Raw genomic sequence first — 16,138 nt, forward strand, 5'->3', positions numbered from 1 at the left:
ATGTTTTATGTGTGGTTTTTATGTATAATATCTTTGCTGTTATCAGCATATAGGCTGAAGTCAACTGCATTTGATATGGAGTTTTATATAAAATAAATAAAAAACTTTTTTGCCCGTTTATGACTCTGTGTTCTACTGTGTAATCAATACAGTCCTTTTTGGGTCACTTAAAATATCCTTTCTATTCTATCACACTTGGAAAAGACATAAAGACATTTTTAATCGGACTGACCTGATTTGTTTTGTTTTTGTTTGTTTTGTGTGTGTGTGTGGGGGGGGGGGGGGGGGGGGGGGGGGGGGTCTTTACCTGGAAATCAAAGGTGAAAGGTGAGGCATTTTTCTCCTCAGGTACTTTTGCAGCCCAAAAGTTTTCATTTAGGATCATTGGTGATTCTAAGTTGACCGATGTGAATGTGATGGGTCGTCTGTCTGTGTTAGCCCTTAATGCTCTAGAACTGGATTTAATAAAAACAGACAGAATGAAGCTTGGTGAGAGCAGCCATCATCACGGGGCAGACGACCATCAGAGTATGAGTGTGAGAGACACTGAGACATGCTAAAATCTAGTTGCAGAAAGGCATTATACAATAAAATAATGTGAATAATACATAAATTTAAGAAATTCTTCCACAATATCATAAGGTTCGGATTTTAGATTTTTAACTGTATTTTTATAGGTTTTACAGCTGTCCCCACTAATAAAGACCTCTTTATTACCAAAGTAATAGAAAAACAATTAACTAACAGAAACCTTGAAGTTCCACCACAGGAACCTTCCATAATTATACAGTATTACGTGTGTAGTTCTTTACACTGACAGAAAGGAGCCTTTCACTGGTCCACCCCACTAAAGCTCAATAAGTTTGACATTCCTGTTCAAGGAGGACTAATAAGTGTTGTGAATGTGAATGGATCAATAGATAGATGGATGTTCCTTTGGTGGATGAACCAAAAATGAATTAAAATATCTTAAACAAGGTTTAAAGAGTTACCAAATATATTTATTTTGCTAAAATATTGCACAACACACCCAACAAGAACATGACATCTTTTTTGTATGAGATATATCAAGCATTAAGAATGCGAAGTAACAGACAGGCCAGTTATTTATTGCAAAATATAAATACACTCTTATAAAATATTTTATAATGTTTTAAGATAATTTTATCCAAAAATACTGTATAAGCTTTTTTTGCTAATCACCACCCAAGTACTCTCATAAATCACTGCGTACTGTTAGCAGCAACCAATCACAAAGTACTCAAGTCTTTTCAGTGCAGTCACCTATCGGTGTGTTTGGCTGGCGTAAATATCTAGTATAGGCAAAAAGTCAGTCAGTGCACTTGTGGTAACAATGTTAGTGGCCGTGTTTGTAAACCTAAATGTAAACCTTAAAATAAACATACTATCACAAGAACTGTCAGCATCCTCCGAGGTAGGCTTGCAAGTTGAGTTTAACAATTACAGCAACACATTTTTGCAGCACTTTCTAGGAAGAAAAAAAAAGTTGTTTTTGAAAATGATCAATTGAAAGAAAAAAAATAAAACAGAATAAATAATGTGCATACGTGCCAACAAAAATGTTTCATCCTCTATCAAAGAAGAGCTGCTCTAAGCACACAGTGTTAACTACACTGACCTTCACTGTAAGCCAACACCAGCAGCCAAAAATACACCCGGGTCTGAAACAAGTTCACAGCCATGGCATGTCCTACACGGCAGAAACAATTCCCTACAGGCTTTAGGTAAAGGTAGAAGAACCACAGCATGGAGCTTTTCTCCACACTCAGTCTGAATAATACAGGCCAATGATTCATAACTTATCTTTGACTTGCTGCGGTACGACTGAGATAAAATACAGAATTCTTCAAACAGATGAATAATGCTGGGCTTTTAAATACAAAACATATTTTGTACTAGCATATTTAATAAAATCTCTCTACTGCAGGTAGTTTTGTGTGGAACAAATCTGGTTAAGGCTATTATAAAAATGTCAATCAATCGATATACTGGGCAAGCCAGCGAAAACCGTCTCCATATCCCTGTCGCTTCAGCACACTGCACATGAACACCTCCATTGGCCTCAAATTCAGCTCCTTCAGCGGCACTTTGCCCTGAAAAGAAACAAAAATACACATCAAAAAGAACAGCTTTAAATCTACAACTCCATCCAGCAACCTTGCCCATGAACACTGAACAAATACAACGCACATCTTAAACTTTAACCGTGCTTTAAGCTCTATTAGAAAAGGTTTTCCCTGACTCGTCAGCATGGATCAATAAACCGACGCTTAGGTCTTGAACCAGAAATGATGTCTCAGATTTATACAAAAAATTTAACTGCAGTAAAATATCGTTGTGGGGCAGCGGTTTCCTTAAGTCTTTTCTTCTTAGGGTCGATTTGGGCTTGTTGCACAGACAACTAAAAAGAATGCACATACACTAACCAGCCAATTTGTTAGGTATCCCTGAACTGCTCAGTAATCCAAATATCTATATATTTATAATGTGATCACCACTCAATGCATACACTGAGACTCAGCAGGTCATCACCAGATTTTATATTGTTGGCTGGCTGACTGCTGAGTCCACCCATCTGCGATCTGGCTCCTGAAAAGTAAGTGGGTAGCCACTGTGACCACAGTATACCCAGCTTCTGACGGCAGCTTCCAGCAGGATAACACACCATGTCAAATAGCTCGGTCCTATTTATTGAAGTCTTAAAAGCCTAGTAAGAAGACTGTCTCTAAGTACTGTTGCTATGATTGTTTTAGTCTTTCCAACACAGTAACATGTACAAACAGTAAGAAATTGATATAGGCATTGTGACATCGCCTTTTATTTTCTTTTAAGTGCTGTTTTGAAGCCTTCAGTTAGACATTCTGGCTGCCACATCTTGATTATTATTTTATTTTTTTTAAACTGGATGTAACAAGCAAAAGTTAGATTTGACTGCGAAACACTAAGCTGCTACTAGAGCGTAGCCAGCTTTATCTTGTATTTTATTCTATTCCAAAAGGGACCATACTTTACAAAAGAACATCATGTTCTATTCAGTAAGTTATGAAATGAGAACACAGACTGTAAAGACACCAGGAAAGTATTTAGTGAGGTCAAAGATCAAGTGAGCAGCACTTTCTAATATATGTCTATACAATCTGACTGCTTTTTCCCCACCAGAGGTGTCGCCTCCTGCTGGCCATTAAAAAGAATGCAGATTTGAAGTACTTTGAACAGGTTTCACTTTTCCAGAGGCTACGTTAACCTTTTAAATACAGTTTATGGTTTAGAAAATATCAACACCATATGACTCTAATGCTCTTGCCAGACGTCACATCATCATTTAATCCCACATTTCTTGTACAAACCTTTCCAGTTGTATGCCCCTGAAGACCAAGTACTGCCCTGAGTGCATCCTCACTGATGGCCTCTGGACGGTCTATCTTATTGCCCAGGATTAGAATGGGGATGTTTGCAATGGTTTCATCTGTTAACATGGCCTACACAAAAGAAGTGTCATATCAGACATATCATACAGATCATTCCTATCAGTGGCAGCTATGGGCAGCTGTCTGTGTTGACATCAGTACAAATAACTCACATCCAGTTCAACTTTTGCTTCTGCTAGTCGCATATGGTCAGCACAATCCACCATGTACACGATACCGTTTATGGCTGGGAAGTAGTTCTTCCAGATCCTTCGTGCTGTAAAGACACACATTTTCAGTATTTTTATGCAACACCTCAACAAATACATCAATAATATTTTAAAAAGCTCAAAAATAAGATTGAGAATCACTTTTTTTTTTTACTCCCACCTTGCGTATGACCTCCAAGGTCAAATGTCGTAAAAGTCATTCCAGCTATTGTCAGCTCCTCGGATGCTGGGGAAGAGAGGTTTGATTTTAGGATAAGCAGTGAAGCAAGACACACATGGCTAATTCCTGATGTGACAAGTAAAAATCTACTTGGGTATAGCGTCGGCATGTGCTGTCCCAGCCTGTCATCCCTGAGCATCTGCAGGAGCGTTGTTTTTCCAGCATTGTCTAGTCCAAGAAAAACCATCTTCCCAGTCTTCTTGTACAACCCTGATAGCAGAAAGAAGTCAAATTGATGGGTTTAAAAGAAGTCTTGGGCAGGAGAACTGGGAGCCAGAATAGAACTGGCTGGTAAATGTTTTATAGAAATAGAGCGAACGCCAAAAACAAAGTGAAAATCTGGATATTTGTTAGTATTCAGGCTCGAATTTACTTCAAACTGTCTAGTTACTACCTCCAAGTTACCATTTTGTAAAACAACAATATCGGTGCTTTATATCCTCTCAAGGATATTTGAGGGTGCGTGCGTGGGACCAAACTAGTTTACATAGACTTTAGACTGGACTTGGAGACTTGAGACTTGGTATTTAGCTGCTTCTCTCTGGGTTTCCTGTGGTGGGGGCACAGGAGGACTGGGTCCTTGTTGTTACAGGGTCTTCGTATGATGGTTTCCATTGCCAGCTATATGCAGATACTGGACTCCACTAGGGCTGCCCTTTCTTATCAGGTATGTTAATGATTTTTATGGACTTATTTTTATGGGATATCTAGCCAAGGGGTGGAGGGTTTGGTGGTCTCAGGATCTCATCTGAACATAGAGCCATGACCTCCACCTTACTCTGAAGCGGTTTGCAGATGAGTGTGAAGCAGCTGGGACGACACTCAGCTCGAGACTCGGCAGAAATTGGCTTCCTCCGAAAGGTGTCTCAGAGTAGAGCTGCTACACCGCCATATTGAAAAAGGACATTTGGGGTGGTTCAGAAATTTGACCTGAATGTCTCCCAGGTGCGTCCTAGGTGAGGTGTTCAGGGTATGTTCTATCAGGAAACCCAGGGGCAGACCCAGGTTACGCTAAAGAGATTACATTTCTTGTCTGGCTTCAGGCCACCTTAGAGTCCTTTCTGGAAAAGCAGGCGGAAAAGGCAAGAGAGAGGGAGGTCTCTACTTAGCCTACCACACCCACAATTCAGCCTCAGATAAATGGCAAATATTGGATGATAATGGATGAAAATGTGGAAATTTATTTCAACACCTAATAGTTGCAAGACACTGCTGAAGCCCCTGTAGATCCAATCAAATAGAAAAGACATTTCTGATGGCTTCCTGAAAGACAGAAAGCTGAAGTTAATTATGACACATGAAGGACAGTGATGTACATAAGATACCAGTCATAAAGTCTGTAAATGAAAAAAAAGAACCCTTTTTTTAAACTACTGCAAAAAGCTGTCATCTAGCACTAAAGCGCATTGTTAATCATTATTCTTGACCCTGCGTGGATTACTCTGCTGGTATGTGTAAGCTCCGTGTAATCACACAAGTTTTAAAGCTTGAAAGGAAAGGAGCTAAGCAAGGCAACAAACAGCCTTCAGTGATTTTTCAGACGCTGGTTTGATCTGGGAGCTGTCTCGCTCGCTCACAGTGATCGTCCCCTGACTATTTTTGTGAGGGTTGCGACAACGACACTTGATCTTGGTAGTCTCCCCCTGCCTTCGCTCAATGACACACAAACACCTGTCACTGGGTGAACTTAAAGTGAATAGTGAGGCCTGTGGGCTCTGAGAAATTACCCAATTGTTAATGCCTTTATTATACAATGTTTTCACAGGGTCACTTAAATGTCAGCGTGGCACTTAACTGCTTCATCTGTGGATTTACAGCTGTGGCACTGTAGGCACTGTTCACAAACTTTGGTTTGCCGTTTTAGTGATGAAATGACCAAATCAGCACTCCAAAACAAGTAAACACGGCTAAAAGCAGAAATCACCACTAGCTCACTACTCTTTATAAACGCTCGTTCTAGTGAAATCACTACTACTGTCTAGCTTATCACGTGCAGCTCCGCGGTACCGACGTCAGCTTTAATAAACAACGGTAAATTTAATAAACACGAGCGCGCGGAGGGATCCACAGTGTCCAGTCCTCGAACTTTATGATGTCGGCAAATGGTTTCAACAAGCAGTCTTGAATGGAAAAGTTTAAACCCCAACAAAGCCAACTTAATACATCATTTGCAGCGTTACCTTGGTCAGCAGTGTTAGTGAACTGAACTCGTCCGTTGTTGGGTTTTTTTTCCTTCTCAAAGCCTCCAACTTTGACAGTTAACCGGAAGTACGTCACCGGGATGGCTACCAACACACCAAGGTAAGAAGTGCGCATGCTGGGTTTTTTGTTTGTTAGTTTTTTAATAACAATTAAAAAAAAAAAATTTAAAGTACACTTCAAACGGTCCTGAAAACATTAATTTAAAATGTGTTTTAAGAACTTAGAACTTAATTTGCTTTTTAACACTACTGACTGTAGTTTACTTTTAGTTTGGGGGGGGGGGGGGGGGGGATACTGGTCATGCCACTATCTTTCTACATTTTCGGTGTAACTTTCCGACATACATAGTATCAACGTAATTACATTTTAATAATTATTTCTATTTAAAAAAAATTAAATTACCCAGACATTATACAGTTTTCATACTAGGAACAGAAAAATAAAGGAGACACAATCGCCTCTTAGTATAACTTTGGGCTACAAAAACTGGGCCTCGGGATCTAAATTTAATATATAGAACCAGCTTATTATTTTATGTCCTCTGTAATGGACATTTGTTTTTGATCAATATCTTTTTACTTATTTGAGCTACCCTACTAAGTCCCGATGTACTAAATAGAGGGCTTTCCATTAATATCTCATGTGTTTGAGTGGCCTCTTTTAACGCTAAAGAGGAAGGAAAATTACAAAAAAGTTCAATGGGAAGATTCATTTTTCCTCGGTTCTCAGAGAATATATAGTAGTTAAAGCAAAAAGTGAAGGCGATGAGGGCTGTGATCACTAGGTGGCAGCATTACAACCATGAGAGTTTAGTCTGTTCTGAACTAGTTCTCAAACTTTTTCTTGCCAAATAACACTTTTTAAACTCACTAATATTTTTTTTAAATGAAAGAAATTAAAGTAATCAAAATAAGTCCAGTTCCAAAGTATCAGCAAACGTCATTTCCCTTAAAACTAATATATTGATTCAACTTAGTTTTGTTTTTTTTGTTTTTTTTTTAACTCACTGGGTATTTTGTTCGGTACATGTACAGGGGCTTGCAAAAGTATTCGGCCCAATTGGACTTTTCCACATTTTGTCACATTACAGCCACAAATATGAATCAATTGTATTGGAATTCCACGTGGAAGACCAATACAAAGTGGTGTACACGTGAGAAGTGGAACCAAAATTATACGTGATTCCAAACATTTTTCACAAATAAATAACTGAAAAGTATGGTGTGCGTAATTATTCAGCCCCCTGAGTAAATACTTTGTACAACCACCTTTTGCTGCAATTACAACTGCCAGTCTTTTAGGGTATGTCTCTACCAGCTTTGCACATCCAGTGTTAAATTAACACTAGAGAGTGTCTATATGGGTCCACTCCTCTGAGTGTTAAATACAACACTGTTGAGTGTTAAATTAACACTTTTGACAGTGTTATATGTTTAAAAGTAACCTAGTCAGTTTTGAAGATTAACAAAGACTAACACTGAGCAGTGCTGATTTTCTAACACTGGAATATTTCTAACGTTTTGAGTTATTTTCCAGTGTTAGAAAATCAGCACTGCTCAGTGTTAGTCTTTGTTAATCTTCAAAACTGACTAGGTTACTTTTAAACATATAACACTGTCAAAAGTGTTAATTTAACACTCAACAGTGTTGTATTTAACACTCAGAGGAGTGGACCCATATAGACACTCTCTAGTGTTAATTTAACACTGGAGATTTTGCTGTGTAGAGACTGAAATTCTTGCCCATTCTTCTTTGCAAAACAGCTCCAGCTCAGTTAGATTAGATGGACAGTGCTTGTGAACAGCAGTTTTCAGACCTTGCCACAGATTCTCGATTGGATTTAGATCTGGACTTTGACTGGGCCAGTCTAACACATGGATGTGTTTTGTTTTAAACCGTTCCATTGTTGCTCTGGCTTTGTGTTTAGGGTCATTGTCCTGCTGGAAGGTGAACCTCCGCCCCAGTCTCAAGTCTTTTGCACACTCCAAGAGGTTTTCTTCCAAGATTGCCCTGTATTTGGCTACATCCATCTTCCCATCAACTCTGACCAGCTTCCTTGTCCCTGCTGAAGAGAAGCACCCCCAGAGCATGATGCTGCCACCACCATATTTGACAGTGGGGATGGTGTTTTTCAATGTAATGTGCAGTGTTAGTTTTCCGCCACACATAGCGTTTTGCATTTTGGTCTCATCTGACCAGAGCAGCTTCTTCCACATTTGCTGTGTCCCCCACATGACTTGTGGCAAACTGCAAACGGCACTTCTTATGGTTTTCTGTTAACAATGGCTTTCTTCTTGCTTCTTCTTTCTTCCCCCACCTGAGCTGTAGATCTCTGCAGCTCGTCCAGAGTCACCATGGGCCTCTTGGCTGCATTTCTGATCAGCGCTCTCCTTGTTTGGCCTGTGAGTTTAGGTGGACGGCCTTGTCTTGGTAGGTTTACAGTTGTGCCATACTCCTTCCATTTCTGACTGATCGCTTGAACAGTGCTCCGTGGGATGTTTAAGGCTCAGGAAATCTTTTTGTAGCCTAAGCCTGCTTTAAATTTCTCAATAACTTTATCTCTGACCTGTCTGGTGTGTTCTTTGGACTTCATGGTGTTGCTGCTCCCAGTATTCTCTTAGACAACCTGAGGCCGTCACAGAGCAGCTGTATTTGTACTAACATTAGATTACACATAGGTGCACTCTACTTAGTCATTAGCACTCATCAGACAATGTCTATGGGCAACTGACTGCACTGAGACCAAAGGGGGCTGAATAATTACGCACACTCCACTTTGCAGTTATTTATTTGTAAAAAATGTTTTGAATCATGTATGATTTTTGTTCCACTTCTCACGTGCACAGCACTTTGTATTGGTCTTTCACGTGGAATTCCAACAAAATTGATTCATGTTTGCGGCTGCAATGTGACAAAATGTGGAAAGTTCAAGGGGGCCGAAGACTTTTGTTTGGGCTTTTACTTTGCTTTCTGCCTCAATTTCTGCTGCAACATTTGGATTTTAGGGTTACAATTTGGCATAAATATGAAAGCATGGATCTGTTCTCCCTGGTGTCAAAGCATCAGGCTTTTGGCTGTGATGTAAAAAAAAAAAAAAAAAAAAAAAAAAAAAAAAAGGGTGCAGCTATTTCATGCCAATTGAGCATCATTTAAACACCACAGCCTACCTGAATATTGTAGCTGACCACATCCATCCTTTAATGACCACGGTGTACCCTGTTGGAAGCTGCCATCTTCTGATGCTTCCAACGGGATAACCCACCACATCACGAAGTTCAAATAATCTTAAACACGAAAATGAGTTAACGAGTTAACTCCACCATCAACCGATTTCAATCCAATAGAGCACCTATGTGATGTGGTGGCATGCCCAGTTATTGCATATAAACATAAATAACAATAAAGCCCATGTTCTAAACCAGTCGTTCTCAATCTTTTCTGTTACATCGCTTCAGAAGCCAGATCCCAATTTTTTTTTTTTTTTTTAAAAAGAAAAAAGAAAAGCAGTACTCTTAAAAAATAAATAAATGAAAATTTTAAAAAACTGATTGTGTCAGCTCCATCTTTCCATGATCATCAGGTGACTATAACACCCTACAGTTTGAGAACCACTGGTCTAAACTAAATACTAATGACTCCACTCAAACTCACACGTTCACGTTCAGAAGCTTTATTAAAGCAGTTCGGTCTCAGACAGGACACGCGCATCTACTAGGCACAGTGCCTGCACTTTGTTCATTACAGCACATCTGCAAAGAGATTACTTTTTTTTTTTTTTAAATAAGTGAAAAATCATTGGTCATGACATAAGTGCTCTCTTTCTCTACAGTATCATTACTATTAATCAATAGTATCGCTATTCTTCTCCATCTACAAGGAGATGGGTAAACCCAGACCCCACCACCCATCATCCCATTGGTTCCTAATCCAAGTAGGTCTTCAAATATTCCTGTGAGAGATGAACTTTCCTCCTGGTCCACTTGAAGAAGGTCCTCTTTTACTTCCTCTCATAGTAGAACCATTTATCAACTGCGAATGAAAACAACCGTGTAAATCTCACATCTGAACACTCAACCTCAGAATCATAACAATTATATGAAATGTTACCTGACGAGGGGACAGGGTCTTCTTTTCCACACGGGCATGTCTTTAGAAAGAAAAAAAAAATAGAAAGAAAGAAAGAAACATCCATCAAAGAGACCCAAATTTGAAATTTCTGATGTTATATTGCAAAATCTGGCAGGGATAGAAGTCTTACCTCACCAACAGCAGCAGTAGCCTCATCTGCAGAGCAGCAGAAAGGGCTGTCGCCAGCTGAGACACATGTGTTTTTGCTGTTTTGTTTGATAATATAGAGATTTATAGTAAGTATGACTACTTATATTCAAGAAATTATTGGCTGCAAGTTTGCATTTCTTCTAAAAGCAGCTGATAAAAGTCAGAGTTTACCAGTTCAGTTCACCAGCGCTAGCCTTTTGGGAAATGAGGGCTTTCCAAAAGTTGTGAGTGCTCTTGATTACTTCAATGGCAAAGTCCTGAAACATAAAACAGCAACTACATATGAGTGTAGGACTTTTAATAGTAATTATAAAGTAATCAAAGCTTTTATAACTGAACATGCAGGAACTAATTTGACAGTTCCTTGAACTGTTTTATAACTGAATGCTGAGTTTGACAAAGAAGGAAATGCTGACAAAGTGTTTAAAAAATGACTGGTTGGCTAAATGAGATGTTAGGTGGAGACCTTGTCTTTGAACTCCTCATTGAAAGCAAACTGGTTTTCTGGTTTCCCATCTGGTACTTTGTACCTCCTGAACCATTCGACTGTGGCCTCCAGGTAGCCAGGTTTCAGGCGCCGGACATCACCGATGTCTAATGATGGACAACATCGTCGTCATAAGTTCATGACGCTAATGCAGAAAAACGAAAACTGAGAAATCTGAGGCACTTACTGTTAAACTCGCTGGCCTCGGGGTCATCAACATTGATTGCAATCACTTTCCAATCTGTTTCACCCTCGTCGATCATGGCCAGGATGCCAAGGACTTTCACTTTGATTACTTCACCACGGGAGCACACCTACACAGGACATTCCAGTTCGTGGTTAATTTTCAGTAACAAAGAAGAAATCACATAATTGGCAGTATTATTCATTTATGAAATGAAACACAATCACAAAATCATCAGCGTGCACTGCACCTTACTGCCGATCTCACAGACATCTATGGGATCATTGTCACCGCAGCAGCCAGTGTCTCCATCTTTATGTGCCGGATCTTCCCACGTCTAAGACATGAAAGCAGGAAGTTAAATCACTCACTGTTCAAGCAATCTACTAATGTGGATACTTCAGCTCTTTTGAACAAAATACTGACCTGAGGAATGGCTCCGTAGTTCCATATGTAGCCTTTATGTGGGAAAACATTGGCAACATAGCGCAGCTTGCCCTTCTTAACGTCCTGCTTTATTGGATTCAAGAGGTCTTTTGTAGCAATCTGAAAGAAATTTTTTAATGCAGTTAATATTAAGTTCATTCCTGGTAAATGGCATGCACTTGTAACTTAATGTTACATGCACAGCTAGAAACAATAATTCTTCATACAACTATCAAAATTGGGAAACAATGCATTAGCCACAGTAAATACACTGTGGAATAAGCTCAAACCAAATCTTCCAAGATCTGATGCAGAATTCAGAGAGTTCATCACAGTGCAAAAAGTAACTAATGATGACAACACTCAGCATTTAAGATTAAATTTTCCCTAAGACAAGATTCTGGTAAAGATGTTTGCAACCAGAGTTCCTGTGGTGAAAATCTGGAGTAATGAGGGCGACTTTCAAGAGGCTTAGGAGATTCTTCTGCAGGGAACAGAAGAAAGCAGCTGGCAAATAAAGATGTAGGGGAAATATTCTGTAAATGCTGAATGACAGCAAGTTAATGAAATGCTACAGATTAACTGGTGCACAGATAATGTCCGCGGTGGAGCTCATTAGAGATGCGCTCACATCTCTAGCCCAAGGGAAAAACGTTTTAACGGCAGAAATTACAGCGATCGTAACACTCAAACATTTGGCAAGTGGAAAAATATAACAGTGCAGCAACAATGACTTCACACTGTCACAGTGGAGTGAGCACACAAACATTTACAGCACTGTCACAGACTACATCACAGATACTGTTGCAGTCTCATATTATGAAGCAGCTCATTGAGTTCCTGTTTCTCTTTATTCTTTATCTTTTCTTCATCTTCAAGTTGCTTCCGTACGTTTTTCGGCGCTTAACTACTCCCGCAGTTTTTGTGCCATTTTCACCGTTCAAATCTTAAAGAATTCTGCTCTTTCCAGCTATGACTTTTGGTGCTCATAACTTCTATACTTTTTGAGATATTGAATTTTTTTTTGCCCATTTCTGCCATATTATCAGTGGCCTCACTGATTTTCCTTGCCGGGTTGACCTGTGTTTTAGCTCAGTGAGATGAGCATCCGTTCTCAGACTGGGAGGCCCGGGTTCAAATCCCGCTTATGGCAACATTTCTTTCAGTTACCAATTCAACTTATTTAACTCTTTTCAACACAAATTTCAGCTTTTTCAGCTGTTTTCAGCAAAAACCTCTTTTCAGCAGAACTTCTGCTGATTCATCTCTTTTCAGCGCATCTTTTTGCTTCTTTACCTCTTTTCAGCAGAAATTCTACTGATTCACCTCTTTTCTGCAAAATTTTTAGCCTTTTCACCTCTTATCAGCACAATTCTCAGCAGCTTCTGCTCATTTCAGCAGAATTGTCAGTCTCTCCACCTCTTCTTTGTGAGAATGAGTTTGGCTCAGTGAGATGAGTAGCTGCCTTGAGACCAGAAGGGCCAGGTTCGAATCCTGCTCAGGGCAATGTTGTTTTTTTCCTTCAACTTTTTCAGCAGACATCTCCAGCATTAAGGCATCCACATAGCATTTTCGCAGGAAATGCAAATTTTTCTAGTTACTGTATTGAAATGACTAGCACAGGAAATTAACAAGTAAACTACAAGTGATGCAGTGAAAAAACCTCTTTCCTGATTTCTTTTCTCCTTTTGCATATTTGTCACATCTCCATTTTTCAGATCATCAAATAAATGTGATTATTAGACAATGATAAGCTGAGTAATTACAAAATGCAGTTTTTGAATGATTTCATCTATTAAGGGAACAAAGCTATCCAAACCTACATGGCCCTGTGAGAAAAAGTAATCACCACCTAAACCTCATAACTGATAGTGCCACCATTGGTAACAAGAACTGCAATCAAATGATTGTGATAACTGGTAATGAGCCCTAAATATCGCTATGGAGCAATCTTCAGTCTCGAGACTTGAGTGACAAAACATTTCTCCCACTGTCCTTGTCAAGGGAGAACTGAAGTTGCCCCTTCTCACAAAGAACAGGAGTCTACTAATGGAAAAATTATATCGGCTGGACTATTACCTGCACTATTCTCCTATTGGTTCCAACAGGTATTGCACAGACTTAGTACTAGATTAAAAAGCACGTAATATCTTATCTGCATTCTCACACACACCGATGTCAGGGCTGCACTCAGTAAGTGAAAACACCTCAAAAGTATATATATTTTTGTTTGTTTTCCTTCTTGCGTCAATCAACTGCACCTTCAGAAAGAATGCATTTTGCACAGCACCAGTCTTACCTCCATTTTTGCATTTGTCCATCTTGGCACTTCAACAACCATGTGAAAGATGTTCTGAAAAACAGAGAGAAAGAAATCTATTGAACTGTCTTTAAGTTATTTTAAGTTTGTTTTTTTTCATTCATACTTAAGCGAGACAATTCTAAACTTTTTATCATCCATTCAAGCTCATGCTCAGGTATTGCTTCAATTAACTGCTGCTGGCAGATAAGATAAATAATCTACAGTAATCACAAAAGGTATTGACACAGCACTGAGAACATGGAGTAAAGGCCACTGCCTTGCAAATCGATTATTGGCTCACTACTACAGAAAAAAAAAAAGCAGCTGAACATCACTGCCTGTGCTGCAGGGGAAATTTATCTTGAGGGCTGATCTTATAAATGCACGCATATTTACATACGCAACAGGGTAAAGGTGGCTTACCTGGCCTTCGTCAGCATACATAGGTATGTCATGAAATGGTGAGATGTACTTCCCTTCAGCATTTTCTGCAACAAAGATTAAACATTGTATGAATACGGCAGGCAAATACAAACTGCTCAATGACAGCATTCAGCTGAATGAAGTCATTCATATCGTGCTCGGAGGCCCCTGCTTGCAAAGGCTGGACTCTGCCGTGCATACTTAACCGGAGCTTATTTTGTCCTTACTTCTTTACTGCAGCTGGTATGAACGTGCTTTAATGAAAAACCTGCAGTAATCTAGCCATAAAAACTGTAAACTGTGAGACAACAACAACACTAGATTATGATGTGATGACAGTCAAAGCCCTTGCTGAAATTACTAAATACACTTTGACCCACAATAAATAAGAGCGGGGGTTGTAATAAATCAATGAGGGCGTAGTCCCACCATCTCCAAGGATTTATGATGCCTGCAGGTAATTTAGCATCGTGCGAAAGTTAGCCAAAAGCAACTTCCTTCTCCCATGTACAAACAGGTAGGTCGCCGATCAGGTATAGCCACTTCATGCCAGATCCATCATTATTTCACAGGGCAAAACCTAAAGGACCGGTTAGGCCAGGTTATTGGACTCGAGAGGAGATTTACTATCGGTTTTAAAACATTCTATTAATTCCTTCTGCAAGGATATATGTAAATACACACACTTCACTGATATGACTGAAGGGAACATGCAAAACAAATGAATAAGTGACACGTGGGAGGTTGCGACTAGCCGGTGGCATTTGAAGAAAGTCCTAAAAGTAGAGAATAAAGACGAAACGTTATTACTTGTGCTTATTTCCTACTTACTGAAAAACAAGCGGTAGCTCAGGGAGTTCGGGTTTCCCCTCTCTTCTACCGAGAAGCTCATGTTTTCGTTTGGCTTTCTGTTTCACGCTGGATTTGAGTGAAGGATGGCGTCGGAAGAGTCTGCGCAGAGCTCTCGCGCTGCGTTGTCAGTCACCGAGGGCACCGCGCATGCGTACTTAGCCAATGATGCCTTTATAGGCGATTGGAAATATTAGCTTCAACAGAAAAAATAATTCTCCCATTGCACTTCATTACTAGTAATAACCACCAAGCTAGAACTTTATTTGTGAACATCAGTGCTAACAATATTATCCATTATCCACGATACATGTTTACTATAGGTTGAGAGTTTATACAAAAACTAAGAGGAAAAAACATATATAAGACAATATGATTCACAAATTGACATAATATATCCAAATTGTGCAAAAAATAAAGATAAGAAAATGGGGTTCATCTCAAATTCATTTAAAATATTTAAACAGTCCTGCTAACTTAAGGGTTTTCTTCTCATTTGCAAGCTTTAGTTACTTACTTAAGAGTTTAAATGATGTCAGCTGTCTGTTTTCGTGGTTTACGAAAAATGTTCCCTGACAGAACAGTCCTGATAACAGAGTCTAAATCTGGATTCTCAATATATGTATTCCAAATTCCACTTAAATGTGGAATTAATGTGAAATGTGAAAAAAGGCCCATCAACAAACCCAAACAAAGCAGGAACAACACAGGTTGAACAAATATAACAATATGCAAATATATGCACAAAAAATTGAAGAGGAAAGTGCAAGTGATAGCCTCAAATCCAGTAAGCAGACAGCAGGGGATCCCTCGCCATGCATAAATTTACAAACAGGTCGACGTTGAACGAAAACACCTGCACAGTGTCTGAAGGCATCTCTTCCTCTCTGCTGTCAGGAGATGGAAAAAATGTCTTTAGCTGATTGCCTCCTGCAGGAAGAACTGATGACCTCAGGTTCTAATGATCATATATCTCCTACTTTCACTTCATGCCTCCTCTCCGATAAACCTGCTGGAAGGGGGAAACAGAGAATCCATGTAATGCCATCTACAGGTGACAAACTGGAACAAGATGGCCTCGCCCTGCAGATCCGTGCAAGAAGCATTTT

The 16,138-nt window shown here is 39.4% G+C and overlaps 2 protein-coding genes across 3 annotated transcripts; both read right to left on the bottom strand.

Annotated features, from left to right (window-relative positions):
- Nucleotides 1–995: 995 nt before the first annotated feature.
- Nucleotides 996–6,141, bottom strand: sar1ab (secretion associated, Ras related GTPase 1Ab). Of its 2 annotated transcripts, XM_080869415.1 has the most exons (7): nt 6,059–6,141; nt 5,071–5,141; nt 3,969–4,088; nt 3,819–3,884; nt 3,602–3,705; nt 3,369–3,500; nt 996–2,114 (listed from the first exon to the last, which is right to left on the bottom strand). In XM_080869415.1, exons 2-7 carry the CDS (start codon nt 5,126–5,128, stop codon nt 1,998–2,000), a joined length of 597 nt encoding a protein of 198 aa, XP_080725541.1. In that variant the 5' UTR covers nt 5,129–5,141; nt 6,059–6,141; the 3' UTR covers nt 996–1,997. The 2 variants fall into 2 exon arrangements, with proteins under 2 accessions (XP_080725541.1, XP_080725542.1); XM_080869416.1 differs by lacking the exon at nt 6,059–6,141 and having other exon boundaries at nt 5,071–6,038.
- A 3,593-nt stretch (nt 6,142–9,734) lies between these two features.
- On the bottom strand, nt 9,735–15,170 carry ppa1b (inorganic pyrophosphatase 1b). The gene is made up of 11 exons (XM_080869598.1): nt 15,012–15,170; nt 14,181–14,245; nt 13,755–13,808; nt 11,456–11,575; nt 11,280–11,366; nt 11,033–11,159; nt 10,825–10,952; nt 10,530–10,615; nt 10,339–10,414; nt 10,188–10,227; nt 9,735–10,109 (listed from the first exon to the last, which is right to left on the bottom strand). The coding sequence occupies exons 1-11, from the start codon at nt 15,070–15,072 to the stop codon at nt 10,078–10,080; spliced, it is 876 nt and encodes a 291-aa protein (XP_080725724.1). The 5' UTR covers nt 15,073–15,170; the 3' UTR covers nt 9,735–10,077.
- Nucleotides 15,171–16,138: the final 968 nt, after the last annotated feature.

Source organism: Rhamphochromis sp. 'chilingali', assembly GCF_963969265.1.
Source record: "Rhamphochromis sp. 'chilingali' genome assembly, chromosome: 20".
Taxonomy (NCBI): Eukaryota; Metazoa; Chordata; class Actinopteri; order Cichliformes; family Cichlidae; genus Rhamphochromis; species Rhamphochromis sp. 'chilingali'.

Bases quoted from the DNA above. Each gene is read 5' to 3' on its own strand.
- ppa1b (XM_080869598.1), bottom strand. From the start codon at position 15,072: ATGAGCTTCTCGGTAGAAGAGAGGGGAAACCCGAACTCCCTGAGCTAC. The intron at 10,953-11,032 runs GTAAGTGCCTCA...GTCCATCATTAG, and splicing joins CGAGGCCAGCGAGTTTAACA to ACATCGGTGATGTCCGGCGC. The intron at 10,228-10,338 runs GTAAGACTTCTA...TTCTTTCTAAAG, and splicing joins CTACTGCTGCTGTTGGTGAG to ACATGCCCGTGTGGAAAAGA.
- sar1ab (XM_080869415.1), bottom strand. From the start codon at position 5,128: ATGTCTTTTCTATTTGATTGGATCTACAGGGGCTTCAGCAGTGTCTTG. The intron at 4,089-5,070 runs GTGTTGAAATAA...TTCTGCTATCAG, and splicing joins CAGTGTCTTGCAACTATTAG to GGTTGTACAAGAAGACTGGG. The intron at 3,885-3,968 runs GTAGATTTTTAC...TCTCTTCCCCAG, and splicing joins CATGCCGACGCTATACCCAA to CATCCGAGGAGCTGACAATA.